Source organism: Acinonyx jubatus, chromosome E1 (assembly GCF_027475565.1).
Source record: "Acinonyx jubatus isolate Ajub_Pintada_27869175 chromosome E1, VMU_Ajub_asm_v1.0, whole genome shotgun sequence".
Lineage (NCBI taxonomy): Eukaryota > Metazoa > Chordata > Mammalia > Carnivora > Felidae > Acinonyx > Acinonyx jubatus.
In genome coordinates, this window is record NC_069397.1 from 37,931,645 (window position 1) to 37,958,056 (window position 26,412).

Sequence of the window (26,412 nt, forward strand, 5' to 3'; positions counted from 1 at the left end):
GCCGTGAGCACGCTCGCTCCCAATCACGGGAGGAGGAGGAGGTGGAGGAGGAGGGCTGCCTTGAGGAAGTACAAGAATGAAGTTGTGGAGCTGAGAGTCCCCTGCGTCGTGCCCCGAGAGCCGAGCAGAGCTCCCAGGCAGCCGCCCGGCCCTTCGCAGCCCGGTCCAGCCCGAGCCATGGGGCCGGAGCCGCAGTGAGCACCATGGAGCTGGCGGCCTGGTGCCGCTGGGGGCTCCTCCTCGCCCTCCTGCCCTCCGGAGCCACGGGCACCCAAGGTAGGTCTGGTGTGGTGAGGGCACGAAGCAGCGACGCGACCCTGCAGCCTGGGGCCCCCGCCGAGGGTCCCCGGGCTGGCGGGGGCAGAGGGGGGGCCACACGAACTTCCCGGTCCGAAGTTTTGGACGGTGTCGGCGCTCCCGAGCAGCCGGCCTCGCCGGGGAGGGGGCAAAGGAAGGTGGGGCAGGGGGGCGATGACGCCCAAGCCGCTCTAGATGTCCCAGGCAAGAGACTGGCGCTTTCCAGACTCGGCGACGGCAATGGGAACTTGTCAAAAAAGTTCTCTGAAATTGTTCGGAAAGTTTGCCATCAAAGGGTGTACCGCATGATGTGTGTGTGTGTGTGTGTGTGTGTGTGTGTGTGTGTGTGTGTGTGTTCCCCTTTCTTGAGCCCCTTCAAGCTTTCTCAAAGACTTTCCAGTTGGCAGCCTCCGCCTCCAGACTGGACTGAGCTGGATTCCTCGGGGGTCCCTTCTGTTGCCCCTCCCCCTGTCCCATCTCCCCACCCCCCCTCCCCCCGCAGCCGATTGGGTTTAGTTCCTCCAGCTTCAGGCAGGATCGCGGTGTGGAGGGGGGTGGTGGGCAAAGTAACCTGTCCGGCCAGAGCCGGGCTGGAGAGGGTGGCCGGTCGGACTGCCGAGTTGCCTCATGCTGGAGTCTGGGGTGGGGGGAGGGGGAGACGTTTGTTTTGAGCAAGTTTCTTCAGGGCCAGCCCGGGGACTGTGTGCTTTGTGACTTCTGGAGAGCACGGGCCACGGAGGGGCGGTGGTAGGTTTCCTGGTCTGGGGCATAGAGTGGGAGATTTCCCAGCGGGGGATTCCTGGGCAGTCCTGCGGGGTGGGTGGGGGGCGGGAAGGAAAGGTAAAGACAGAGGGCCAGATGTGGGTTTGCAGAGGGCTGGGTTGTCCTGCCTTTTCCTTCATGCTGTGTGTGGGGAGGCACGGTGGTGGGGGTAGTGCCGGTTCTGCCCCATTGGCCCATCTAGGCACTAACAATTAAAGCCACCGTGTGCTGGAGATATACTTTGGGCTAGGCATGGTGCGCGGTGGTTTGCATGCACGCCCTCTAAATCCTCAGACCAACCCCACAAGAGAAATCCTACTAGTATTCCCATTTCCAGGTAAACACCTGGGCCTAAAGAGGTTACATCGCATCAAGGAAGTAGTGGGTCCAAGATGGGACCCCCCAGACGGTGTGACCCCCAGCCACACATTCGAGATCACTGTATTAATCCACCTTGAACAATGGGCGACACTGCTGCTGGCATCACTGTGCTGTTGGGAAGACAAAATGGGAGTGTTCTGGGGAGTAGTGGGTGGTCTCCATCGGTCAGGGAGTCTGGAGAAGGGGTGGGGGTCATCCCGTCTGTGTGTTGCCCGAGGGCCTCTCTGTCAGAGCCTTGCAGTATTCTCTGAGGGGCGTCTATGCTAGGGTGTTCCTGCGTTGTGTGGTCTGTGTTTGCGTGTCTGGGCTTTGTGTTGCCAAACAGCAGTCTCCCTGCTGGCTTAGGGACTTGACTGAACTCTGCCCTCTCAAGGAACTCCCTCAAGGTGCTGGGTCAGATCTGCTGTAAACAGCGGGAGGTGGCCCCACGCCTTCTCTCTGACAAAGGAGGTTCCACTTTCCTGGGAGCCCATACATCTCCCTGTTTCCCAGGCAGGCGTCTGTCTGCAGCCCTGACCTTCTGCTGCGATGGGTGAGGCCAGGCTGCGCTGTCAGGCTGAGCTGCTGCCCCCCTCAGCTGGGCCTGTAAGTTGAGCAGGTGGGGGTGGCCTGGGTTGCTGCGGTGCTGGGATACAGAGGGGTCAGTTCTCTCAGCGATGACTGGGGCCTCCTCAGGCCTATCTCACCCCTCGATCTGCACTGCTGGGTGCAAAGACAGATGTTGGGTGTGTCGGGCAGAGAATGGTTGCAATGGCAGGGCACCGCCCGGCTGCCTCTAGCACCCCCATTATATCCCAGGGATGAGGGCTAGGGCAGGAATTTGGGGGAAAGGGGGGACAGGGAGGATCCAGAGGGTCAGGATTTTGCTAGGACCCATTCTTAGAGGTCAAACTTTTGTCAAGGGTAGCAAACACATCCTTATCTTGCAGAGGTCCTATTTTAATTCCCAAGCGATTCTTCAACAACCTCCTTCCTTTTTACCTTACTTGAGGAAAGTAACTTCATTCTAATACTCAAGGGGGAAAAAAGCAACAAATGAAGCGATAGGATGAAGTGTGAAAAGGGAAAATCCATCTCATTCCAAATACAAACTCATCTTTCATTTTCTCTTGGTTTGGAATTACCCACACTCCAGCTATATGAACTTCCCTTGCCTGAACTTTTGACAAACTTTTTTAATTTACTTTATTTTTTAAATTTGCATCTGAGTTAGCATATGGTGCAATAATGATTTCAGGAGTAGATTCCTTAATGCCCTTACCCATTTAGCGCATCTCCCCTCCCACACCTTGCCTGAACTTTTGAAAAATGTCCAGTGTGCTTCCTGTGTGCCAGGTTCTTTTCCATCGACGGTTTCATTTCATCTCTGCAACAATCCAAGGAAGTGGGTACACACAGTTCAAAGAAGTGAAGTGATTTATCCAAGGCTTCCTAGTGACCCAAATACGTCTAGTAGACCCAATAATAATGTCTAATGAGGAGGCATTAAGAGTTGGTCAAAGTCATATCCTATTCAACAGGAATGGGGTGAGCAAAGCCTCAGGGGCAGCCAGGTGGCCAGACTGGGGTAGAGGTGCTACTCTGTTATTCAGGTAAGTGAGTTCCCTTATCTAGCCTATAGAAATTGGAGTGAGCTGGGCCCACTGAGGTCCTCTCCCTCCCTGTCCAGCCCATGCCTGCCTTCCTCTTGGGCCCTCCAAGCATGGCAAGGGACTGAGGGCAGGGACAGGGTGGAAGTCAGGGGGCCCTGCAGGGCTGGAATGAGGGAGACAGCTGGAATGGAAGAAGAGGAGCCAGTATGGAGGAACCATCAGTGGGGGGCTAGAGTAAGGCCCCACTAGTTGTGCCTGCCCCTGAGAGCTGAAATGATCTGGAAAGAGATCCCCCTCTCTGCCTCTGCCTGTGGGAAGCCCTTATGGGGTGACATCTCCATCTCTTGCTAAGCTACCTTTCCTTCTCACCCTTGGGAAGAGAGCCCATGTAGGGCGACGGGTGTGTGCTCTCTAGGAGTGGGAGAATTATTATAGCCAATGTTTGTGTTGCCTCAGTTCTGTTTACAAAGCCTTTTCATGTTTACAGGCTGCTTTTTTGATTCATTATCTCATTTAACTCTCATTTAACTTCTCTGCAGAAAGTAAGAGTTGTTAGTGTTTTATTATCCCATCCTCACAGCCAAGTTCAGGTCACTAAATAGTCATTGAGCGCCTACGAAGTCACAGGCACTGCTGGGCATAGAGATGAATCTGATATGGCCTCTGCCCCCAGAGGTCCTTTGACTTGCTCAAGGTCACACATGAGCAGGCCAGCTAGGGTTCTGGTTTAATGATCCTGAGCCCAGGCCCTGGTCTGATATGGGACCTGATACCATGTATGTATGGTGGGTGAGTTCTGGGCATCACTAGAATGGGCTCTTAACCTGTAGGTCTGGGGGAGTTGAGTTTTGGGGATGCAGGTAGCGTTCATGGAAACCAAAGGAAGTATCTCTTGCTGGTGAGCAAGAGAAGCAGCTGGGGCTGAAGTGCGGCAGGGAGGGCAGAACCTTCTGGAGAGCACCCCCCAGAGCTAGGACCAAACCCTGACCACTGAAGTCCAGCCAGAGGGATATGAAGGACTCTGAATAGCCTTTCAGCAGAGGGATGAACACCAGGACCTCAACTACTACCTTGTGGTTTGCAAGTTCTTGATTGGATTTCATCCATCTATCCATCCATTCATCCATCCAGCTAACTCTTATCTGGTGTTGGGCTGGTCCTGCCTCATAGTGACTTTGCGTCAGAGAGCTGGAGAGGTTGGGGTTTCTGAGGGTCAGGTGTCCTGAAGACACAGAGCTCTCCTGTGTAGAACAAGACTTCTCACACCCTACCCCCTGAAAATCAAGGGGGCTGAGTGGATATGGGGACTGTGGTGAGGACTGGGGAGAAGGAGTCTGGTGAGCAGATGGGGGAGGGGGTGGGAAGTGCTGAGCTCCATGGTGAAGGGGACAGAGGTGGAAGTAGGGGAGGTGTCAAGAGGCCCTTCTTGGCTTCATGTCAGCTTGGTGGGGAAATTTGCCCGCAAGCCTCCAGCTCTCTGGGAGAGTAGGTCTCAGTACCTGACTTCACCACCCGCTGCAAACGCTTAAAGAATCTTAGACTAAAATCAGCCACAAACTCACTAGTGGGGTGGGGCTACCACTCTTTCTGGCCCTCAGCTCAGCCCAGCCCCCCTGCCCTGCCCAGAGTCTGTGATGTTTATCAGTGGTATCAGTAGAGTTGGTATGTATTCCCCTTTGCACCTGATGTGGGGTGAATTTGTATATGTCCAGTTAAGAACGTAGGATCTAAAGTCAGACAGACTCAAGTTCAAATCCTGCCTCTATCGCTCATAAGCTTTATTAAGATCTTGGGAGACGAACCCCTGTCGGCCTCAGTTTTCTTCTTTGCAAGAGAGAAGTTGCTGTCCCAGCCTCGGGAGGACATAATGAGGCTCCACCCAGAGTGCCTGACAGTACACAGTAGGTGCTCAGCTAACGTGGCTGCCCTTGGTGTTCCCATTGTTGTTGTTTTCCTATTGCCTGGCTGCCACAGCTGGTGTCCTTTAGAGGAGGCAGAGGGCCACAGCGGGTGGAGACAGCCTCTGCTCCAGCTCTGCTTGTCCCTGTCCCGGGTTTGGGCCAGAGCTTTGGGGTCTGGGCCTAAAGACAGCTGTGCCTACAAAGCAGCTGAGGCTGCTGAGGCCGCAGGAGGTCCTGGCAGCGGGCGTTATTTTGGGCCTGGCCTGCCACCCCCAGCTCCTGTTTCTCTTGGGAGTCTGGGGGGAGGGACCCTTGAGTTCTATTTCTGGGCCCTCCCCTTCCTCCCTCTTTGCTTCCTTCCCTATCTGTCCAAAGGGGTGGGAACAGAGACCACTCTGGCTTTTACTGGGAGACTGTCAGCTCATGGCCATTGGCCTCAACATGAACCCGAGGCACTGGCCCTACCAGCCTTTCCCCAGCTTTCTGGAGGCAGGGGATCTCTCTTATCCCCCAGGATTTGACTTCAGGCTCCAAGTTGCTGCGAGAGCAGGAATCCTGGTGTCAGAACTTGAAGTCAGCCACTGCTGTCCCCCTGAATCTGCACACAGTCCGTGGGAGGTGCAGTGGCAACCAACAGGAAATCCCAAGCAGCTCAGGCACCTGTGGGCCTGTGTATCTGGGGGTGCCCTCCACCCACCTCCCCCCGGCGCACCCTCCTGGGCAAGACGCGCCAGGTGATTCATCTCCTCACCAGAGCAGAAAAACGGGTTCAACTGGGCACTTTAATCTCCCCCCTACTGGCAGGCATGGTGCCAGCTGCTGTCCAGAGCAGCCCCTCACCAGGAGTAGTTTACCCCTTCTGTATCCCTGGGCTTTGTAGGTACTTCCGGTCTCAGGGACACGCTGCTGGGGTCCAGGTGGGCCGGGGAGGCAATTCATCTTGATGCCCCTTGGCTGAGGGTTGGCCCTGGGAAGAAGGTACACAGGGCTGACGTAGTGCCCTTGTGGCAGGAGTTTCGTGGCATAGATTCTGCCAGCTGGTTCTGGAGTCTTGCCCTGAGGAGGTGGCAAGGGTGAAGTGCCAGCATAGGAGCCGTCAGAGTAGGGCATCGCTCTGGCCCAAGATCTGCAGCCTGGGTCCGGATGCCTGTTGTTGGGGTCTGATGCTCCTTTTTTTTCTGCCTGGGGGAATTCCAGAGGTCCCTGCAGTGACCAGGCCCCTAGTGGTCCCCATGCCCCAGCTATGACTCTAGCTGACCCTCCTTCCTTCCTTTCTGGGTGGCATTGTGGGGGTGGACATCCCTTGCCAAGAGGCTGGCATGTGGGTGGTATTGGAATGGGGTGGGGAGAATGCCCTGAGTTTGTTTGCTTGGGATAGGGGCAGGGGGTATCCAGAAGCTTCATGATTCATCATGGCCTCTCTTGGGGGATTTTTACCCCTTGGCCACGAGTGGTGCTTTGGGGACAAAGGGAGGCTTTCTTTGCCAGCCACCACCCCGGATCAGGCGGGCAAACTCCCCAGGGCTGGCACAATGGGGGCCCCTCTGGATACTCAGGATGGGCCGAGTTAGAAGGAGCGTTTCCTCTGATTTCCCTCCTCTTCCCAAACTTGCAGACTTTCTTTGGCCGTTGTGCCTTCTGCAGGTGCAAGGGACATGGGAAGCGGGGTCCTTCACTTGTGCTTTCTCGCCGTCCGAGATGGCATGACTCTGCGGAGTGAGTGTGGAGGAGGTGCCAGGCTGGAGAAGCTGACGGGGCAGCGGCCTCTGACCCATCTCCTCTCTCCTCCCAGTGTGCACCGGCACAGACATGAAGCTGCGGCTCCCAGCCAGTCCCGAGACCCACCTGGACATGCTTCGCCACCTCTACCAGGGCTGTCAAGTGGTACAGGGCAACCTGGAGCTCACCTACCTGCATGCCAATGCCAGCCTCTCCTTCCTGCAGGTGAGGCCCATGGGGGACCCAGCCAGGTCCTGCCTCCAGCTGAGCTGAGCCCTATGCTTATAAATGGGTGGTAGAAGAAGGTGCCCTATAGTTCTTCTCTTGTTGCGGCTCCTCAACTGGGAAGTCCTTTCTGATGCCTGCGCCCTATCTGTTCTACTGCAAGACCAGTTGACTCCCTCTCAGTCATGTGGCTGGCCCTGGACATCCCCGGGTAGAATGCACATGTGCCTCTGCTAAATTTTTGGCTCCCTTGCCAGCAATCGCCTCCTCCTGTCCATCTGCCCCGGCTGCTGTCCCTGTCCTGCCTGGCGTGGTGAAAGGGCTGCTGGGAGGTTGTGGGTTCTAGGTCCAGTTCTACCGACAAGCCATGTGAATATGGTCTCGGCCCCTGGCTTCTCTGTCTGTGTTTTGGAAGCAGGGAGCATGCTTTGACTCCCCTCTGGGAAAACCAAATGGAAAATGTATGTGAAAGGGTCACGAGCAGGGGAGAGAGTGGGAACCAGCCTGCTGGGTTGTGTCCACAGTGCCCTGGAGTGGGGCCACGTGTGTGAGGCTTGGTCAAATCACAGACGTCATGTCATCTAGGTGTTTCCTTTTATGGATGAGGGAACTGAGATGCAGAGAGGGTGTGGCGCTTGCTCATAGTTCACACAGTGCTCCCCCCACCATTTATCTGTCTTGATCATACACGACTCTGGTTTGGGGACGTGGGGAGTGGCCTTGATCTCTACTTTATGCGTGACAGAGCTGGACTTCTCAGCGGATGGGGGCTTTGCACTTGGTGACTTAGAGGAGGCCTGGGTTAGGCGGTGGTCGTGTTCCAGGGCCTGGGCCTGCTTCAGCCCCACCTGGTCCTGTTCTCTCCCAGGATATCCAGGAGGTGCAAGGCTATGTGCTCATTGCCCACAACCAAGTGAGACAGGTCCCACTGCAGAGGCTACGAATCGTGCGAGGCACCCAGCTCTTTGAGGACAACTACGCCCTGGCTGTGCTGGACAACGGAGACCCACTGGACAGTGGCACCCCTGCTACAGGGGCTGCCCTAGGAGGGCTGCGGGAGCTGCAGCTCCGAAGCCTCACAGGTGATCATCATTATCATTGAAACCTTCTCCTTGTTATCGGGAGCTGATCAGGGCCACTGCTATGCGTGGGAAACTTTGTGTGAATTAGAACTGGCATCCCTTCTGGATGGATGCAGGTGGGGCTTGGGAAGGTGCCTTTGTGAAGATGAGAAGATCTCCCATCTTCCCAGGAAGTCACAGCTTGCACGAGCCTGCACAGTTTGATAATTAGGATACAGGCTGGGGTTAGTCTACTTCTTGGCTGAGTACACATGTGCAGTGAACAACCTGCATAACTGTATGTGGCAGCCTTGGAGCTGACAGTATCCCAGACTCTGTGGCCAGTCACTTGGCATACACGATCCCATTTTGGTTGTGCTGTAATCTTGCAAGGGAAGCATCAGTGCTATTCTCATTTTACAGATGAGAAAACAGGTTTACAGAGGATAAGTGACTTGCTCAAGGTTACATAGCTATGACATAGCTAGTTAGTGGTGAGGCTGGTTTTCAGACTCCAGAGTCTTTTTTAACCAGTAAGCAGTGTGCACAGAGTATAGAGGTGGGAGGACAGGAGAGGGTGGCATGGACATCTGGACCCTGTCATGGACAACTCACTCCTCCCTGGATCTCAGGTTGTTCATGTGTGTGGGGCAGGGTGGGAGGGGTGGGGTTCTGGTACGGCTAGAAGATGCTGAAGGTGTCTTCTCTAATCCCTGGGGAAACTGGGGTGTGTTTAAGAGGCCTGCTCCCCTCTAAAGAGCTCAGGAGAGTCCCATGGGAGGGCAGAAAGTGACAGACAGGAAAGGAAAGTGCTGATTATTGCCTGCCCCACAGAGATCCTGAAGGGAGGGGTCCTCATTCAGCGGAACCCGCAGCTCTGCCACCAGGACACGATTCTGTGGAAGGACATCTTCCACAAGAACAACCAGCTGGCCCTCATGCTGATAGACACCAACCGCTCTCGGGCCTGTAAGCCATGCTTCTCCCTGCCTGTAGCTTCCTCTCTTTCTCAGGCAACCCAGCGATCCCCAAACTCCCCGCTCACTCACACCCCCTCCACTCCCCACCCCTGTACTAACACTACCCATTCCCTCTTTCTGTCCCATTTCCCTCCTGCCATTTCTCTGTGTCTCTTCATCTCCGTGGTCCTCTGTCCTGCCTCCCTCTGCTTCTAGATCGTGCCTCTGTTTTCTGAGTCTTCTTTTCCTGCCGACTCTCCCTCACTGCATTCTGCCTCCTGGTCTCTGTCTATTTCTCTCCCCAGGCCAACCCTGTTCTCCAGCTTGTAAAGACTCCCACTGCTGGGGAGCAAGTTCCGGGGACTGTCAGAGCTGTGAGTGCTAGGAGGCCCAGAATCCGGGGGTGGGGCAGGGGGCCGGGCTGGGAGGGTTACCAGACCTCGGTGTCTTCCCAGGGGGTGGGGCAGGAAGTCATCACAGAAAGTGATGCTGGTGAGGGTCTGGTGCCTGGGCTACTGCCCAGCCCTCATCCTGCCCTTTGTCTCACAGTGACTCGAACTGTCTGTGCTGGTGGCTGTGCCCGCTGCAAGGGCCCGCAGCCCACCGACTGCTGCCACGAGCAGTGTGCTGCTGGCTGCACGGGCCCCAAGCATTCTGACTGCCTGGTATGTGCCCACGGGACCCCGGGGTGCAAGGGGAGGGGCACCCTGCCTGCTCCTGCCCTGTTGCCCGTTGCACGCCAGGGAAAAACAGCCCAGTGACCACCAGCTGCCTGTCTCCACCCCGCCACCCCCACCCCCCACCCCCCGCCTCCAGGCCTGCCTCCACTTCAACCACAGTGGCATCTGTGAGCTGCACTGCCCAGCCCTGGTCACCTACAACACGGACACCTTCGAATCCATGCCCAACCCTGAGGGCCGTTATACCTTCGGTGCCAGCTGTGTGACTGCCTGTCCCTGTGAGTGCCAGGGACAAATGTCGTTTTAGTAATTTTGCTGGGAGGGGGGTTGGTTTAAGTAAATGGGAGCGTATGGTGAGTATCGTCTGACCCTCGCTCTGGCGAGCTGGTCACGGCACTTCGTGTCGAGCTGCCTTGGTCTTTCAACAGCTAAGAGCAGGTGGAGCAGAGTAGGAGCTAAGAGCCCAGGCTCAGGAGCCAGGCTGCCTGGGTTCAAAACCGGGCTCTACCATTTTCTAGTCACGTGACCTGCTTCCTGTACCTGTTTTCTCATTTGAGGATGAGGGCAACATAGCCCCAATCTCATAAGGTGGTTATAAGATTTGGATGAGTTAATATTTGTAAAGCTCTTCGGGGCGCCTGGGTGACTCAGTCGGTTAAGCGTCCGACTCTTGATTTTGGCTCAGGTCATGATCTCACAGCTGATGAGTTCGAACCCTGAGTCGAGCTCTGTGCTGACAGCATGGATCCTGCTTGAGATTCTCTCTCACTCCCTCTCTCTCTGCCCCTCTCCTGCTCGAGCTCTCTCTCCCACAAATAAATAAATAAGCCTTAAAAAAAATATATTGGTAAAGCTCTTAGAATAGTGCCTGGCACATACTAAGCACTCCTAAATGCTAATTTTTATTGTATAGTCTAGATTGATCAGAGTTTTATTTAACAGTTCCTGTATTTATCGATGTGCATCGGGGGACTGACCTCAGACCTGGGGCCCTCTTTCTTCGTGTCATGAGAGGCAGGAGTGGGCTCTCAGCTCCTGGTTGTATCCTCCCCGTGGTGGGTTACAGTACAAAATGTAGAGCCAGACTTTTTGTGTCCAGTCCTGGCTCCTCCACTTGATAGCACATGACCCTGAGTAATTTACATAAAACTACGATGATTCCCTCTTGGCAAAATGGGAATCTAACAGTGCCTGTCACGTAGGGTTGTGAGGAGTACATGACTGTTGAGTGTGCAGATACGCAGTAAGGGGATTTCAGTATTGGTTGATATTCTTACTGCACTATGTGGGCATGGTGGGGCGTGAAGGCCCAGGGCAGACGGACACACAGTCCCCATCTCCTCAGACAACTACCTGTCTACGGACGTGGGATCCTGCACCCTGGTCTGTCCCCTGAACAACCAAGAGGTGACAGCTGAGGATGGAACACAGCGGTGTGAGAAATGCAGCAAGCCCTGTGCCCGAGGTAACTGCTGGCCACCCCCGGAGCCAGGCTACAGTTCCTGCCCCTCTGCACACCCAGCTTGGCCCACAGTCCCATTCTTCTTCAGACCCTCCTGGGACCCAGTCCTTTTCTTCCAATGTCTCTGTCCTGGCCCTCCCTGGATCAGTCTGACACGTTCCCCTGTATTTCCTGTCTGTGCAAGGGGGCACGTGGCCCCAGGGGGGGACTGTGGACAGGACCCCGGAGTTTGAGTTCCTGGTGCTCCATGTGGGGGCCGAGACGGCCCCTTCACCACCTGCCCCTCCCCACAGTGTGCTACGGCCTAGGCATGGAGCACCTGCGGGAGGCGAGGGCAGTCACCAGTGCCAACATCCAAGAATTTGTCGGCTGCAAGAAGATCTTTGGGAGCCTGGCGTTTCTGCCAGAGAGCTTTGAGGGGTAAGGATACGCGGACTTAAGGGTGGGCACAGCGGCCTGAGCAGCATCAGGGCAGTCAGTGAATCCTGAGGACCCAGAAGTGGCAGTATCTCTGGGGGATGGTGGGAGACAGAGGTGGGAGGCCAGAAATGCAAAAGAGGCAGGAAGGGCAGGGGGACCAGAGGGTGTGGGGACGTGGTGGGGGGGTTGTTTGCATAAATGACATGCTATCCACAAATATGCACTTGTGTGGAGGCCAAGCCATCCAGAGAAAGCAAAATTCTCCTTGAGTTTGCAGTGGCTTTATTCATAATAGCCCCCAGCTGGAGATAATGCAAATGTATACCAATAGGTGAATGAATAAATAAATGGTGCCTTAACTATACAATGGAATTCTCAGCAATAAAAAGAAACAAACTACTTACTGATCTATACAACAACATTGATGAGCCTCAAAAACATGTTCAGGGGCACCTGTGTGGCTCAGGCGGTTAAGTGTCCGACTCTTGATCTCAGCTAAGGTCTTGATCTCAGGGTTTGAGCCCCGATGTTGGGCTTCACGCTGGGCGTGGAACCTATTTAAAAAAACAAAAACAAAACCCATTATGGTCAGCAAAATAAGTCAAATAAGAGAGAGTCCACACTGTGCTATTCTCTTTACGTGAACCTCTAGAATAGGCAAAACCACTCTGTGGTGGTAGAAATCAGAACAGTGGTTGCCCCAGGATGGGCGGACCAAGAGGGGACACAACAGAAGTTTCTGGGGGCAATGACAATGTTCTGTGTATCAGTTGGGGTAGTGGATACATGAGTGAATGCATTTGTCAAAAGTCTTCAAACTGTACATCAGAACTCTGTGCATTTTATTGGATGTGAATTATACTTCAATAAAAATATGTATTTAAAAAGAGGACGTTCCTTTCAACACTTCCTGCAACTCTATTCCCCTTTCCAGAGGAATCCACTGCTAATAGTTTGTGTGGGTTCTCCTAGACCATTTGTACATACTTAGACACACACAGAGAAACATAGTTCTAGTAATTTTATTGAGAAGGTTGACTTAAAATGGGAGCTTATCATGAATATTGTCTGCCCCTCGCCCTAGAGAGCTGGTCAAGGCACTTCGTGTCAAGCTGCCTTGGTCTTTCAACAGCTAAGAGCAGGTGGAGCAGAGTAGGAGCTCAGAGCTCAGGCTCAGGAGCAAGGCTGCCTGGGTTCGAAACCGGGCTCTACCATTTTCTAGTCATGTGACCTGCTTACTGTACCTTAATTTTCTCATCTGTAAAATGGGGGCAAAAATAGCCCCAACCTCATAAGGTGGTTATAATGTTTGAATGAGTTAATATTCATATGCTCATAAAACAGAGCCTGGCCGATATTAAGTGCTCTTTTTTTTTTTTTTTTTTTTTAAGTGCTGCCAAATGTTAGTTTTCATCTGTAGTCAGGATAGACAGGGATTATATTTAACAACTCCTCTATTTACTGATGGGTCTTTTGGTCATTTTTAATTTTGCTCTTACAAACAGTTCTGCCCTGTACATGTCTCTGGGAACAGGAGCCAATGTCTCTCTAGGCCACATTCCTAGAAGTAGGATTTCTAGATCAAATACTGTTTTGACAGACCCTGCCAAACTAGGGCTTGGGCTTTGAAACTCAGGATGAAAACAGCCGGGCTTGATGGGCAAAGGGTTTAAATGAAGTCATTAATGGAGGGCGGTGGGGGAGGGTGGCCGGGTCAGCTCTGGGGGTCATGCCCACCTACTTCCTGGCCCTGCTGACTCCTCTCCTAATCCTTCTAGGGACCCAGCCTCCAACACTGCCCCCCTGCAGCCTGAGCAGCTCAGAGTGTTTGAGGCTCTGGAGGAGATTACAGGTGGGCTTTGCTTCTCTGCATCCTGCTCTGATGGGGTCGGGGGTCCTCTTCCTGTCCCCACACCCCTAGCCTCACCCTGTGCCCGCAGGTTACCTGTACATCTCCGCGTGGCCAGACAGCTTGCCTAACCTCAGTGTCTTCCAGAACCTCAGAGTGATCCGGGGCCGAGTTCTGCATGAGTGAGCACCGGGGAAGGGCGGGGGGGGGGGGGGGGGGGCTGAGGAGCTTCCCAGGGAGCCCGTTGAGAAGCTCTGGGCATGGTGGGCACTCCTGTTCCCGAGGGACTCCAGCAGTAACATTTCTATGGGAGTTTTCGGAGTGTGCTGGGGACAGGAGGAGGTGAGGGCAGCTCTTGCTGACAGCCAAACACTCTTCCCACAGCGGTGCTTACTCGCTGACCCTTCAAGGGCTGGGCATCAGCTGGCTGGGGCTGCGCTCGCTGCGGGAGCTGGGCAGTGGGCTGGCCCTCATCCACCGCAACTCCCGCCTCTGCTTCGTACACACGGTGCCCTGGGACCAGCTCTTCCGGAACCCCCACCAGGCCCTGCTCCACAGCGCCAACCGGCCAGAGGACGAGTGCGGTAAGACAGGGAGCCCAGCGCCACACGCTCCCCGTCTGCCGGCACACAGGAGTGCCTGTGGGCCCCTAGCAGCAGCAATCTTGGACTTGTGCAGACTGCCCATCCCTTGTGCACCATTCTTGACACGGCTGTGGCTGGCTTGACTTCTTGGCATGGCTTCCGGCTGGGCCTGGCCACACTGCCTTGGCATCTGTGCCTTCCTTTTCCTCTCTGTCCCTGGAACCTCAGCTCTTTCTTTCCCCGCATTGCCCGGCACCTATTCCCACCCCGTCCAGCCCACAGCCTCCTCCCCTGGTTCATGTGGACCTGGAACCTTCCTTGAGTGTCCCCTCTAACCCCCTTCCTCTTCACTGCAGCGGGTGAGGGCCTGGCCTGCTACCCGCTGTGTGCCCATGGGCACTGCTGGGGTCCGGGACCCACCCAGTGTGTCAACTGCAGCCAGTTCCTTCGGGGCCAGGAGTGCGTGGAGGAATGCCGAGTACTGCAGGGGTACGTGGGGCAGGGCAGGAGGGGCGGCCGGAGTGGGGCACGGGGCTCCTTCCAGACCCCCTCCTCAGCCATCCCTTCTGTCAGGCTTCCCCGGGAGTATGTGAAGGATAGGTTCTGTCTGCCATGCCACCCGGAGTGTCAGCCCCAGAATGGCTCAGTGACCTGCTTGGGCTCGGTGAGTTGCTGGTGGGCTTGATCGAGGTGGGTGGAGGGAAGCAAGGGCAGGGGCGGGGTGGGGTGGCTGGGCACCTGGCCATGTCCAGTAGAATGTCCCAGGAGAGGGCTCGGAGCTCAGCCCTGGATGGAAGGAGGGTATTAGGAGGCTGGCATGCTGGGGACTGCAAGTTGTGTAGTGGACCCTGTGACCCTTCAGACTATGCAAAGGTCCCGGGGAGGCCTGTGTCCTTGGCTGTGGCTGTGCCAAGGCGGTTAGACCTATGGGCTTAAGCATCAGACTCTCTGGATTCGGATCCAGGCCCTGCTTTCATCCTTGGTTCGCTCATTTATAAAGTGAATATTGTACATTGGAATGTGGGAAGAATGAACTTAAAATAGGGTTTGGCACCGTGCCCAAGCGATTTGCTGTGTGTTAGTTAACTATTGTTACTTGCTGTTATATCTTAAGTAATACACTCCCCTGCTAGACTTCCAGTTCTTCATATGAAGCCTCCTGCCTGAGGATTGAGCTTTGAGCAGGGGAGGGGGGAGCTGGGTGAAGAGCAGGGGTGGCAGACATGGCTGGTCTGGGCTGTTCCAGGAGCAAGGCGAAAGTGCTGTGGAGTGGCCATGGGAAGCACGAAGGGGACGCAAGGGCATGTCCTGCTGCCTTGGAGGTGTTGGTGCTAGCCCCCTTCCAATCCTTCTTCCCTGCCCAGGAAGCTGACCAGTGTGTGGCCTGTGCCCACTACAAGGACCCTCCTTTCTGTGTGGCTCGCTGCCCCAGTGGGGTGAAACCTGACCTCTCCTTCATGCCCATCTGGAAGTTCGCAGATGAGGAGGGCACGTGCCAGCCATGCCCCATCAACTGCACCCACTCGTGAGTCTGGGGGCCTTCTCTACAGAAAGGAGGGCTTTGTCCCAGGAGACTTTCTGGGGCTCTTATTGTAAAAGGGGGATAACTCTGCCTTTGCTTACACTGCTTAGTTTTTGTTTTTTGTTTTTTTTTAATTATTAGTCCTTAGAGGCACCTGGGTGACTCCATCAGTTAAGCATTAAGACTCAATCTCCACTCAGGTTGTGATCCCAGGGTTGTGGGATCAAGCCCTGCATTGGGCTCCATGCTGAGCATAGAGCCTGCTTGGGATGCTCTCTCTTTTCCTCTGCTCCTCTCCCCTACCCGCATGCTCTCCAAATTACAAAAAAAATTTAAATGAAAACATGAAATATAAATGAACGTCATTAACAGTTCTATCCCCACTGTTAATAATTTGTAATATTTTTCCTCCAGGTCTTACCTGTGTACATGTTAACATATAATTATTATTATAACACGTGAAATATGTGTTTATATATATATAATTATTCTTAGTTGTTTTTATCTGTGCACATTCTAACATATATTATTATAACATATAAACTGTAGTTAATATATATTATTGTTCTCCAACTGTTTTTATGTGTGCACATTCTACCATACATATTGTTTGCAAATTGCCTTTTTCTCACTTAACAGAACCTTGCAATGTTTTTCCATCTCCTGACATGGTGATATACCCTATTTTATTTTTTTTCATTCAGCTTTCTTTATTTACACATGAGACACATGGATACATCCTTATGATAAACACTTTCAGCAACAAAAAGTATAAACATTGCAAAGCAAATGTGCCCTTTCATTCCAGTCCCCTAGGGAAAACCATCAGATTCAGTCTGCTACGTGCAGCCTTCCAGGCTTTTCTCTACACATCTGCATAAACACATATTACATTTATATTAGATTGAATCCTGTAAGATTGCTGTTTTTGTAGGTCAAAAATGGCCAAGAAATAGCAATTTCATATAGTTCATCTCATACATAGTCAGGTTTGGTTTTCGTGTATATGCATTAAAAAAAAATTTTTTTTTTAACATTTATTATTGAGAGACAGAGAGACAGAGCATGAGCAGGGGAGGGGCAGAGAGAGGAGACACAGAATCTGAAGCAGGCTCCAGGCTCCGAGCTGTCAGCACAGAGCCCGACGCGAGGCTCAAACTCACAAACTGCAAGATCATGACCTGAGCTGAAGTCAGACGCTCAACTGACTGAGCCACCCAGGCACCCCACGTGTATATGCATTTTTTAATGCAAATGGGACTGTGTTCTACAAATTGTTCTGAACTTTGCTTCTCCCCCAACCCCTGACTTTATGTATCTTGGAGGTCCTTTCTTGTGAATGCACATGGATCTACCTCCTCTTTTTTTTTTATTAAACAAATTTTTTTTAGTGTTTATTTTTGAGAGAGAGAAAGAGAGGGAGAGAGTATCTGAAGTGGACTCTGCACTGACAGCAGAGAGCCTGACACGGAGCTCGAACTCACAAACCATGAGATCATAATCTGAGCCAAAGTCAGTCCCTTAGCCAACTGAGCCACCCAGGCTCCCCATACCTCCTCTTTTTTTTTAACTACTCAATCTGCAGCCCAGATATAGTATTATTTAACCATGTCCTTGTTTGAGGGATAGTGATTTTTTTTTCTTTTCTTTCTCCCCTTTTTCTCTCTTTTTCTTTTCCCTTTCTCTCTCTCCCTTTCTTTTTCTCTTTCTTTGTTTCTTTCTTTCTCTTTCTTTCTTTCTTTCTTTCCTGTTTATTGCACTTGAGCCCCATGTACAAGTTAGCATCTTATACATGCCCCCTGGCATACAGGTGTTGGCATTATCTTTTTAAAAAAAAATTTTTTTTAATGTTTATTTTTGAGACAGAGAGAGACAAAGCACGAACAGGGGAGGGGCAGAGAGAGAGGGAGACACAGAATCTGAAATGGCTCCAGGCTCTGAGCCGTCAGCACAGAGCCCGACGCAGGGCTCGAACTCACGGACCGTGAGATCATGACCTGAGCCGAAGTCGGACGCTTAACCGACTGAGCCACCCAGGTGCCCCCAGGTGTTGGCATTTTCACAGTATATCCTGTGAGGTGGAGCTGCCGGGTCACGGACATTATCTAATAGGTATTGCCAAACTGTCCTCTGCAGAAGTTGGGCCAGTTTACTGCCCTGGCATTCTTTTACAGAGGAACGTAGTTGTGTTTTTGGACTTGATGCTTCTTTGGGTGCTCCCCAATTCCTACCTACCATAGACAGGTAGAGGGGAGCAGGAAATTCAAGTTCAAGGCCAGAGAAGGAATCCCCTTGTGGGATGGTAGGAAGAGTATTGGTGACTTTGAGCCCAGTTTCTGTCTTTGTCAAATGGGGATAATAACCCAGCCACACGCACCTTAGGGTGGTTGTGAGGCTGGAGTCAGACCAGGAGGTGTTTCCCAGCCTGGTTGATGGGCCTCTCTCTCCTGCAGCTGTGCGGACCTGGACGAGAAGGGCTGCCCCGCCGAGCAGAGAGCCAGGTCAGCCCGATCCCCGGGACACACCCTATGCTGCTCCTCAATCCCCTATCAGCCCCTGGGTGGTCACTGCTGCAGGAAAGGGGCATCTCCTGACATGACACATGTCCCTTTCTAGCTCAGTCTTCCCCTGTTGATTCACCTTTCAATTTGCTTCAGCAAGTGGAAGGAGGACCTCCTCAGGATGCTTAGAGAGTGGGGAACAGGAAAAGATGGCAAAGACCCCCCAGTACCTCCCCACCCTCGAGTAGCTAGATACCTCATAAGGGGCATAGGCAACATTCAACTCACTGGGACAGAAGGCAGATTGAGAAGAGAGTGCAGATGCCCTGGAGGAAAAGATGAAGTCTTAATGGGGTGGCAGGAGGCTTCAAGGAGGAGGTGGCATTTGAGCCAGGCCTTGAAACAGGGGCAGGTAGCTCATGTGCATTAGGGAGAAGCAACCAGGTGGCATTGTGGGGGAAGGGTCAGGAAAACCTAGGATGTGTTTGTTTGAAGGTTCTGGCATGGTGGGCCATTAAGTGAGCCCAGAGAAGGGAGTAAGGGGTGAAGTCTAGGTCACATTAGGGCATAGGCCCACCCTCACTACCGGGCCACAGGGTTGGACTTGATTTCTGGGCAGTGGGCAAAGTCTTTCTTTGGGAAAGACTCTGCGGACAAAAACAGATTGGAGTATCTAAGCAATCATTTGTCCATGAAGCAAGCATTCACGAGAGGTCTGTGATGTGCCAGGCTTTAGCCAAGCAAGGGAGGAGGGCAAGGATGGTAATGATGTAGGGTCAACACCCAAGAGCTGCATCTATCCTAGGATGAGCTGAGTCTTAAACGATGATCCCATGGAGAAATGGTGGTCCAGACAGAAGTAATAGAATGTGCAAAGGCTGGGAGGTGTGGAAAATCATGACCTATGGGTGAAAAATTTGGCTGGAACATCAGAATCACTGGATGCACATTCCTGGGGCCCCACCCCATACCACAATCAGAGTTGCTAGGAGTGGGGCTCTAGACTCATGCACATTAACCAGCTCCCTGGTGATTTTTGTCAGGAAGTTTGAGAATCCTGGGCTACAGCCATGGGCAGTCACATAGACAATTTGGAGATGGGGGTAAAAAGGGCTCTGAATGTCCAGCAAGGAGGCTGGACTCTCCTGGAGGTAGTAGGGAGCCAAGGGAGATTTCTGAGTAGGAAAGAGAGGATGGGAGTCCGTGGGTCACCCTTCTGACTTCCCTTTCCAAAGGCCAGTTACCTGCATGCCCCTCCCTGGGGTTCCTTCATCTTTTCATGCCCCAGCCTGGTCCCCAGTCCCTAACCCTGGCTCCCGCCCCCAGCCCTGTGACGTCCATCATTGCTGCTGTGGTGGGCATTCTGCTGGTCGTGGTTGTGGGGCTGGTCCTTGGCATCCTAATCAAGCGAAGGCGGCAGAAGATCCGGAAGTACACGATGCGGAGGCTGCTGCAGGAGACGGAGGTGAGGCAGTCTCAGGGCCTCCCTGTTGGCTTGGGGTCTACAGCCCAGCCTCCTTCACTGACGCCCACCCCCCTCGCCCCAGCTGGTGGAGCCCCTGACGCCTAGTGGAGCCATGCCCAACCAGGCTCAGATGCGAATCCTGAAAGAAACAGAGCTGAGGAAGGTGAAGGTGCTTGGATCCGGAGCTTTTGGCACTGTCTACAAGGTCAGGGGTGGGGCCAAAGTTCCTGGGTGGGCGGTCCCAGAGGATGCAGCGGGTGTGGCCAAGCGTTCTGTGGGGAAGACAGCCAAGAGCTGGGGTGGTGCTGTTTGGTTGGGCAGTTTGGTGGGAGGCTGGAACAAGGGGAAGGGGACTGGAGAGCTGGGCTACATAGTGAGGCTGATGATATAGCACGTTTGGCCCCAGAGTGGGGAGGGTATTCGGAGGCGACTGTAGGTGGGATCTGGCGTTCCCTTTTCCTGCTCACATCCTCCTCTTTCTGCCCAGGGCATCTGGATCCCTGATGGGGAAAATGTGAAAATCCCAGTGGCCATCAAAGTGTTGAGGGAAAATACATCTCCCAAAGCCAACAAAGAAATCTTGGACGTAAGCCCCTCCGCTCTCCCTAGCCAGGAGTACAGGAGGGACCTCCTAGCTGTTTGTCTGGGCTCTGGGCTCTCCACTGAGGTTCGGGAGGCACTCTGTGATTCCCCAAGCCTTGACTCTTAACCTCCCGTGGGCCATGGTTCTGGTTTGTGCAGGATGCCTCGACCCTCAAGAGGGGTATGTGGTGGTGGCAGGTTTGTGGTCTCCCACACCTTCTCAGGGTGCACTCTTGCCCCCCAGGAAGCGTATGTGATGGCTGGCGTGGGCTCCCCATATGTGTCTCGCCTTCTGGGCATCTGTCTGACATCCACCGTGCAGTTGGTGACACAGCTTATGCCTTATGGCTGCCTCTTAGACCATGTCCGAGAACACCGTGGGCGCCTAGGCTCCCAGGACCTGCTGAACTGGTGTGTGCAGATTGCCAAGGTATGCACTTAGGGGGCCTGAACTCTGCAGGTGTCCTTGGGGGCAAGCCTCTGACTTCACACAGGGCTGGGATTGGGGAGGTTTCCTGGGAGAATATGGCCAGAGCGGAGTCCATATGGACACATCTGATCCCAGGGGATGAGCTACTTGGAGGATGTTCGGCTCGTGCACAGGGACCTGGCTGCCCGGAACGTGCTGGTCAAGAGTCCCAACCACGTCAAGATTACAGATTTTGGGCTGGCTCGGCTGCTGGACATTGACGAGACAGAGTACCATGCCGATGGGGGCAAGGTTAGAGGAGGAAGCGGAGGGAGGCAAGGTGGAGTAGGTCTGGACCCTGGGAGAATTCTACGAACAGCCACCTCCCCACCACACCTAGTTTGAGGACTTCTTTGCTCTCCCAGGTGCCCATCAAGTGGATGGCACTGGAGTCCATTCTCCGCCGGCGGTTCACCCATCAGAGTGACGTGTGGAGCTACGGTGTGTGGCAGGGAAGGTTGGGAGGAGGGGTGGACAAGGAGCCACGGGCCTGGGGGGCCATGTTGGTGGAAGGAGGAGAGCAGGGATAGAAGAATTAATGGAGACACCTTAGCATGAATGTGGGAGGGAAGGAAGGGGCTGCCGGGGTCTGTGTACTTCCCTGGGACTAAGGAAAGACTGGCTATCTCCTGCCCCTTGGCATCGCACCCCTCCCTTCTTCCCATGGTGCCAGGCTCTTGGGCAGAGCCTCTGGGACTCGGTGCACTAAAGCTCCCTCTTGTCCCCTCACCTCTTAACCCTGTCTTTGCCCCAGGTGTGACTGTATGGGAACTGATGACTTTTGGGGCCAAACCTTATGATGGGATCCCAGCCCGGGAGATTCCTGACCTGCTGGAGAAGGGGGAACGGCTGCCCCAGCCCCCCATCTGCACCATTGATGTCTACATGATCATGGTCAAATGTGTGTGGCTGAGTTATGCCAGCTACTTGGAGGAGGGATGGAAAGTGCTGGGGGGGGTGGGTAAAGGGGGGCCTATAAGGGACATGGGAGGAGGCCAAGAGCAGGTTGTATGTGGGCCCAGGGTTCCAAGTATGGTTGAAGGAGCCTCAGAAGGGTCTCGCTTCCCTTTTACAGTACCAGGCCAGAGGAGCTCTAGAAAACCAACTAGGAAGAGACTTATATGCAAAATAAAAAGGGAAAACTAGTAGAGATTCTCAAAGGGTCTAATTCAGGATCTGAGTCTGATACCTCTTTTCTACCACCCGAGGACTTTGGACTCTAGTCACTGGGGTTGTCTAGACCAGACTGGAGAGGGGGTGGGGCCTGCGCACAGGCTGCAGCCCGAACTGAGATGCTGAGCTCCCTCCCGCCCCCAGGTTGGATGATAGACTCTGAATGTCGGCCACGTTTCCGGGAGTTGGTGGCCGAATTCTCCCGGATGGCCAGGGACCCCCAGCGCTTTGTGGTCATCCAGGTACTGGGCCTTTCTACCCCATCCCTGCCTATGTCTAAGAGCACTCTCCCACAGAGGGTGGGAAGGGAGAGGATCCCAGGCTTCCAAGCCCAGCTCCTGCCTCATGCCTCATACCTTTTGTCCGCCCTGAGCCTTTCTCGGAAGGCTGTGCACTGGGCTGGGGAGAGGCTGTCACCGTCTCCTTCCTCCCCAGAATGAGGACTTGGGCCCAGCCAGTCCCTTGGACAGCACTTTCTACCGTTCACTGCTGGAGGATGAGGACATGGGAGACCTGGTGGATGCTGAGGAGTACCTGGTACCCCAGCAGGGTTTCTTCTGCCCAGACCCTGCCCCAGGCGCCGGGGGCACAGCCCACCGCAGACACCGCAGCTCATCCACCAGGGTCAGTGCCCTCGGTCACACTGTGGTGGGTGGGTGTAGTTACCTCCTCCGTGTCCTTTTCTTCTATGTCCCCTCCCACCCCAACAGTCACCTCTCATGGAGACCCCATTATCCCTGACGACTCCTACTGCCTTCCAAGCCTTGACCCCTTCCTCTTCATGATGACTATGTCAAATCCCAATGGTGTCCCAATTTATCCCTTGTGACCCTCTCACCTCCCATGAAGTCTCTATCCCAGATCCATGAATGACCCCATTGTAACTTTCTCTCATCTCCAGAGTGGCGGTGGTGAGCTGACACTGGGGCTGGAGCCCTCCGAGGAAGAGCCTCCCAAGTCTCCACTGGCACCCTCAGAAGGGGCTGGCTCTGATGTGTTTGATGGCGACTTGGGAATGGGGGCGGCCAAGGGGCTGCAGAGCCTTTCCCCACAGGATCCCAGCCCTCTACAGCGGTACAGTGAGGATCCTACTGTACCCCTACCCCCTGAGACTGATGGCTACGTTGCCCCCCTGACCTGCAGTCCCCAGCCTGGTATGGAATCCAGGCCCAAGATGAGAGATTGGGAGGGGAGGGGGGAGCTTGGGGTACCCAGCCCAGGGCCCACTGTGGGGACACTGGTAGTAGCTGGGACAAATGGGTTTCTTCCTCTAACGAGCCCCCTCCTCGCCCTTTCAGAATACGTGAACCAGCCAGAGGTTTGGACAAAGCCCCCATCGCCCTTAGAAGGCCCTCTGCCTCCTTCTCGACCTGCCGGTGCCACTCTGGAAAGGCCCAAAACTCTGTCCCCCAAGACTCTTTCCCCTGGCAAGAATGGGGTTGTCAAAGACGTTTTTGCCTTTGGGGGTGCTGTGGAGAACCCCGAGTACTTGGCACCCCGGGGCAGGGCTGCCCCTCAGCCCCACCCTCCTCCAGCCTTCAGCCCAGCCTTTGACAACCTCTATTACTGGGACCAGGACACATCTGAGCGGGGCTCTCCACCCAGCACCTTTGAAGGGACCCCTACAGCAGAGAACCCCGAATACCTGGGCCTGGATGTGCCAGTGTGAGCGAAAAGGCCAAATCTGCCGAGACCCTGCTGAACCCTCAGGGAGTGGGGAAAGCTTGACTTCTGGCCTTCATCGCGATGAAGCAGGGAATCCTGCCACGCTAGACACCTTCCTCCCTCCTCCAGTTCCCAGGCGGCCAAGAGGGGCACAGCCTGGTTGGAAGAGGGGGCAGCACTGGGGAGCCTTGACTGACTGGAGCCCTGCCCCAGACAACTCTAGGGTCCCATGGATGCCACAGCCAGTCTCCTCACCCGAGGGAACAGCCCAGCTTGGCTGTCCTGTTCCAGACCTTTGACACAGAAGGACTTAGGAAAGCTGGGCCTGGAAGAGGAGGAGGCTCCAGGGAGTGTCTAGGAATAAGAGCAACCCATTCAGAGACTGTCTCTGAGACCTAGCTCTGCACCCAGGAACAAGGGAGCAGCAATGCCACCCAGATCCAGTCCTTGTACAGATCCAGTCCTTATGCTTTTTTTGTTTTGTTTTGTTTTTACCTTTTTTTTTTTTAATGAAATAAGGACTCGGGGAGAGCGGGTATTGTGGAGAGGGGTGGGTCCCTGGAGTTGGGGGAAGGATGTCCTTTCTCCACACCCACTTTCTCCATTTGCAAATATATTTTGGAAAATAGCTGGGCACCAGCCTATGTCTGGGGTGGCTCTGTGCCCACCCTAAGCTCACCTCCTTACACTCAAGTCATCTTTTCCTGGAGGGAGTGGCTAGAAATCTCGAGAAAGCTTGAATGAGGAGGCTCTTTTCCAGGTTCAAGAGCCCTTTGACAACCAGATCATTCTTGCTGAGAAAAAATGAATTCCTAAGGCCACCCACCAGAATGGGGTTATTCCCTATGGATAGGGGCAGTGGGGGGAGGGACAGAGGCAGGAGGAGGCAGTACCTACTGTGTGACTTATTTTCCTTGCCTCGGCTATGAGAGAGGAAATGAAATAGAAGTAGCTATCCAGAAAGCCCACCCACCCAGCATAGCCACTCTGGTGGTATAAAGGCTGGTCTGGCCTCTGCTACTATCCCCCACATCCGCTGAACAAAAACACACTAGTTGGGCACAGGTATTTGTAGTGCCACTTTATTGCCAATAGCTGACATTGCCCAGGGCTAGTGGAAAATAAGTTATAACTGTGGTGGCATTTGACCAGTATGGCTAAGCTGGAGGCGGGGAGCAGACTTTTCTTGGGCACTGATCCTAGAAAGGGGGTAGAAGGTGGCTATGGAAAGGTCCACGGAGAGGGTCTCTCTCCCACCCCTAAGACCACAACAGCTTCTATTCCCTCCTGGTACCCAAAGGGACAAAGTGGAGGCCAGAGTCTCCTAGCTTACCAGGAGCTAAGTGAGGGCAGTGGGGAGCCCTCAGCAGGACCAAAGGGGAGACCAAGGCGTGGGTCTCAGAACAGAGCAGGAACCCGGAATCACGTGTAGTTACAGGATGACACAGGGAGGACGGCTGTTGGTGATCTTTTCTAGGGGTTCTCCGTTACTGGCTCTTCGGATGGCCTCAATGAGCTAGAGAGAGGGCAGACACGTGGAATGGGATGATGCACTGCCGGGGCAGGGTGAACAGAGGCCTCCCAACATTGTAAATACTCACATCTTTTTCGTAAGGAAAGCCCCCATTCTCCAGCTTGGAGAACACCAGCTGTCCATTGATTTCAATCTCAAAGGCCCCTGGTATAAAATAAATCAATGAATGAACTGTATGCCGAGAACAGACAAGTCTGGAGAGACTCTCCACACTTCTTAGACTTCACACAGGCTCCTTCATGTCCCCACCAGCCCCACTAGAGACTCTTGTTATTTAAGCCATTTCCTAGCCCTGACTCAAGCCAAAGGAACCTGAGGGAGGCATCACCTGTGTGTCCTTCCTTTGAACTCAGGCTTCATAACTCAATGAAAGAATCCCTCCCCTCCAACCCCACACTTCTGCAGTCTCCCCCGTTTTTCCCTACAGGCTTTATCTGTAACCCCCTCACCTTTGGGAGGGGACTCGAACTGGTTGGACATTTGCCAGACACTGTTGGACACTATATAAAACAGGCAATTCCAGAACTAGAAAGTGGTAGAGTTGAGATTTAGAACACTGACTCAGCAGGTGTTCTGTGGGCCTCACCTGTGCCTCCAAGGCGCGACTCGATTTCAATGCCAGGATACTGCTCCTTCACGGCACTCGCCAGCTCCAGGTAGGTCGCTTCAAATCCGCAGGGTTCACTAGGGACAAGACGAATGGGGTCCGCTTGGGTTTTCGGGGGAGGGGCCTCCCATGGACCCACCCCGTCCGGCCCGGACACCCCACAGGCTGCAGACGCTCACCAGTACTCCACTACGATGCGGACCCCACTACCCGGTTCAGTCTCCCCGGGAGGGGGCGCTTCACACGTCGGCCCCGGCTCCCCGCTCATCGCTCCCGACTCCGCTCCAGCCGCTGCTTCCGGGTGTGACGCGACGCCGCGGGCACGTGACGGGGCGGGGCCGCTGGGCGGGGCGGGCCGCGCGCTACGTACGGGCGCCTCCTGCAGGTCGCAGTTACTGCTGCGTTTTGACCGTATCCTCGGTTTGAGGACTCTGGGCTGGGTGGACCCGTCCAGACCACCTTTTCAGAGCTCTAGGCTTGCCCCGCACCTCGTATCTGCTGGACGTCACCGTCTTATATAACCTACTGAAATATCTTAGACTGTAAAGCGCTTCCCAGGTTACAAAAGGAAGCGAAAGTGATGCGGCAAGCGAACTCAGGGCCTGGGGTTGGCGGTTGGTGTGGAATAGTTGCCATTTCTTGCAAACATGCTGATGACTTTTTAAACCACCTCATGGTTAAGCACTCAAGTACTTCTGATTCTTAAGCTCCAAAACTGTAAGCAAAAGCGGGACAGTGACGGCCTCTCCCCTGCATTTGGGACCCTTAGGCTTCGGGGTTCCCACTCCTCAAGCTCCATGCTCCCATCACTCCTGTCCTGTTCCTGCACCTCCCCTATCTCATCCTGCTCTCACTACAGGGCCGGCATCATTCCCATTTTCCAACTCCAAATATGGAGGCTGTCTCGCTGCCTTTTTCCTCCCCGGAGTCCCACCGTAGTATCCTAACAGGTTACCTACATCAGCATCTCTTCAAACCATGCATTTTAAAAACAGATTCAGT

At 54.1% G+C, this 26,412-nt stretch overlaps 2 protein-coding genes across 3 annotated transcripts; one reads left to right on the top strand and one right to left on the bottom strand.

Annotated features, from left to right (window-relative positions):
• ERBB2 (erb-b2 receptor tyrosine kinase 2) lies at positions 1 to 23,908 on the top strand. 2 transcript variants are annotated; one of them, XM_027033853.2, is made up of 27 exons: positions 1 to 276; positions 6,726 to 6,877; positions 7,746 to 7,959; positions 8,773 to 8,907; positions 9,203 to 9,271; positions 9,447 to 9,562; positions 9,714 to 9,855; positions 10,923 to 11,042; positions 11,333 to 11,459; positions 13,238 to 13,311; positions 13,400 to 13,490; positions 13,693 to 13,892; positions 14,249 to 14,381; positions 14,466 to 14,556; positions 15,257 to 15,417; positions 17,868 to 17,915; positions 19,242 to 19,380; positions 19,463 to 19,585; positions 19,868 to 19,966; positions 20,207 to 20,392; positions 20,528 to 20,683; positions 20,797 to 20,872; positions 21,186 to 21,332; positions 21,749 to 21,846; positions 22,040 to 22,228; positions 22,506 to 22,758; positions 22,903 to 23,908. In XM_027033853.2, exons 1-27 carry the CDS (start codon positions 204 to 206, stop codon positions 23,271 to 23,273), a joined length of 3,783 nt encoding a protein of 1,260 aa, XP_026889654.1. In that variant the 5' UTR covers positions 1 to 203; the 3' UTR covers positions 23,274 to 23,908. The 2 variants fall into 2 exon arrangements, with proteins under 2 accessions (XP_026889654.1, XP_026889655.1); XM_027033854.2 differs by lacking the exon at positions 1 to 276 and adding an exon at positions 1,933 to 2,025.
• A 427-nt stretch (positions 23,909 to 24,335) lies between these two features.
• MIEN1 (migration and invasion enhancer 1) lies at positions 24,336 to 25,748 on the bottom strand. Its single transcript, XM_027033861.2, has 4 exons — positions 25,590 to 25,748; positions 25,390 to 25,487; positions 24,871 to 24,947; positions 24,336 to 24,785 (listed from the first exon to the last, which is right to left on the bottom strand). Exons 1-4 carry the CDS (start codon positions 25,676 to 25,678, stop codon positions 24,702 to 24,704), a joined length of 348 nt encoding a protein of 115 aa, XP_026889662.1. The 5' UTR covers positions 25,679 to 25,748; the 3' UTR covers positions 24,336 to 24,701.
• Positions 25,749 to 26,412: the final 664 nt, after the last annotated feature.

What these genes read in the sequence shown, in the direction of transcription:
- ERBB2 (XM_027033853.2), top strand. Translation starts at nt 204, where the DNA reads ATGGAGCTGGCGGCCTGGTGCCGCTGGGGGCTCCTCCTCGCCCTCCTG. An exon ending in CCCGCCGAGCAGAGAGCCAG is followed by an intron (nt 17,916 to 19,241) that starts GTCAGCCCGATC and finishes TCCCGCCCCCAG; the next exon opens with CCCTGTGACGTCCATCATTG. An exon ending in AGCGCTTTGTGGTCATCCAG is followed by an intron (nt 21,847 to 22,039) that starts GTACTGGGCCTT and finishes CTTCCTCCCCAG; the next exon opens with AATGAGGACTTGGGCCCAGC.
- MIEN1 (XM_027033861.2), bottom strand. Translation starts at nt 25,678, where the DNA reads ATGAGCGGGGAGCCGGGGCCGACGTGTGAAGCGCCCCCTCCCGGGGAG. An exon ending in CGCATCGTAGTGGAGTACTG is followed by an intron (nt 25,488 to 25,589) that starts GTGAGCGTCTGC and finishes TCTTGTCCCTAG; the next exon opens with TGAACCCTGCGGATTTGAAG. An exon ending in GCTTTCCTTACGAAAAAGAT is followed by an intron (nt 24,786 to 24,870) that starts GTGAGTATTTAC and finishes CCCTCTCTCTAG; the next exon opens with CTCATTGAGGCCATCCGAAG.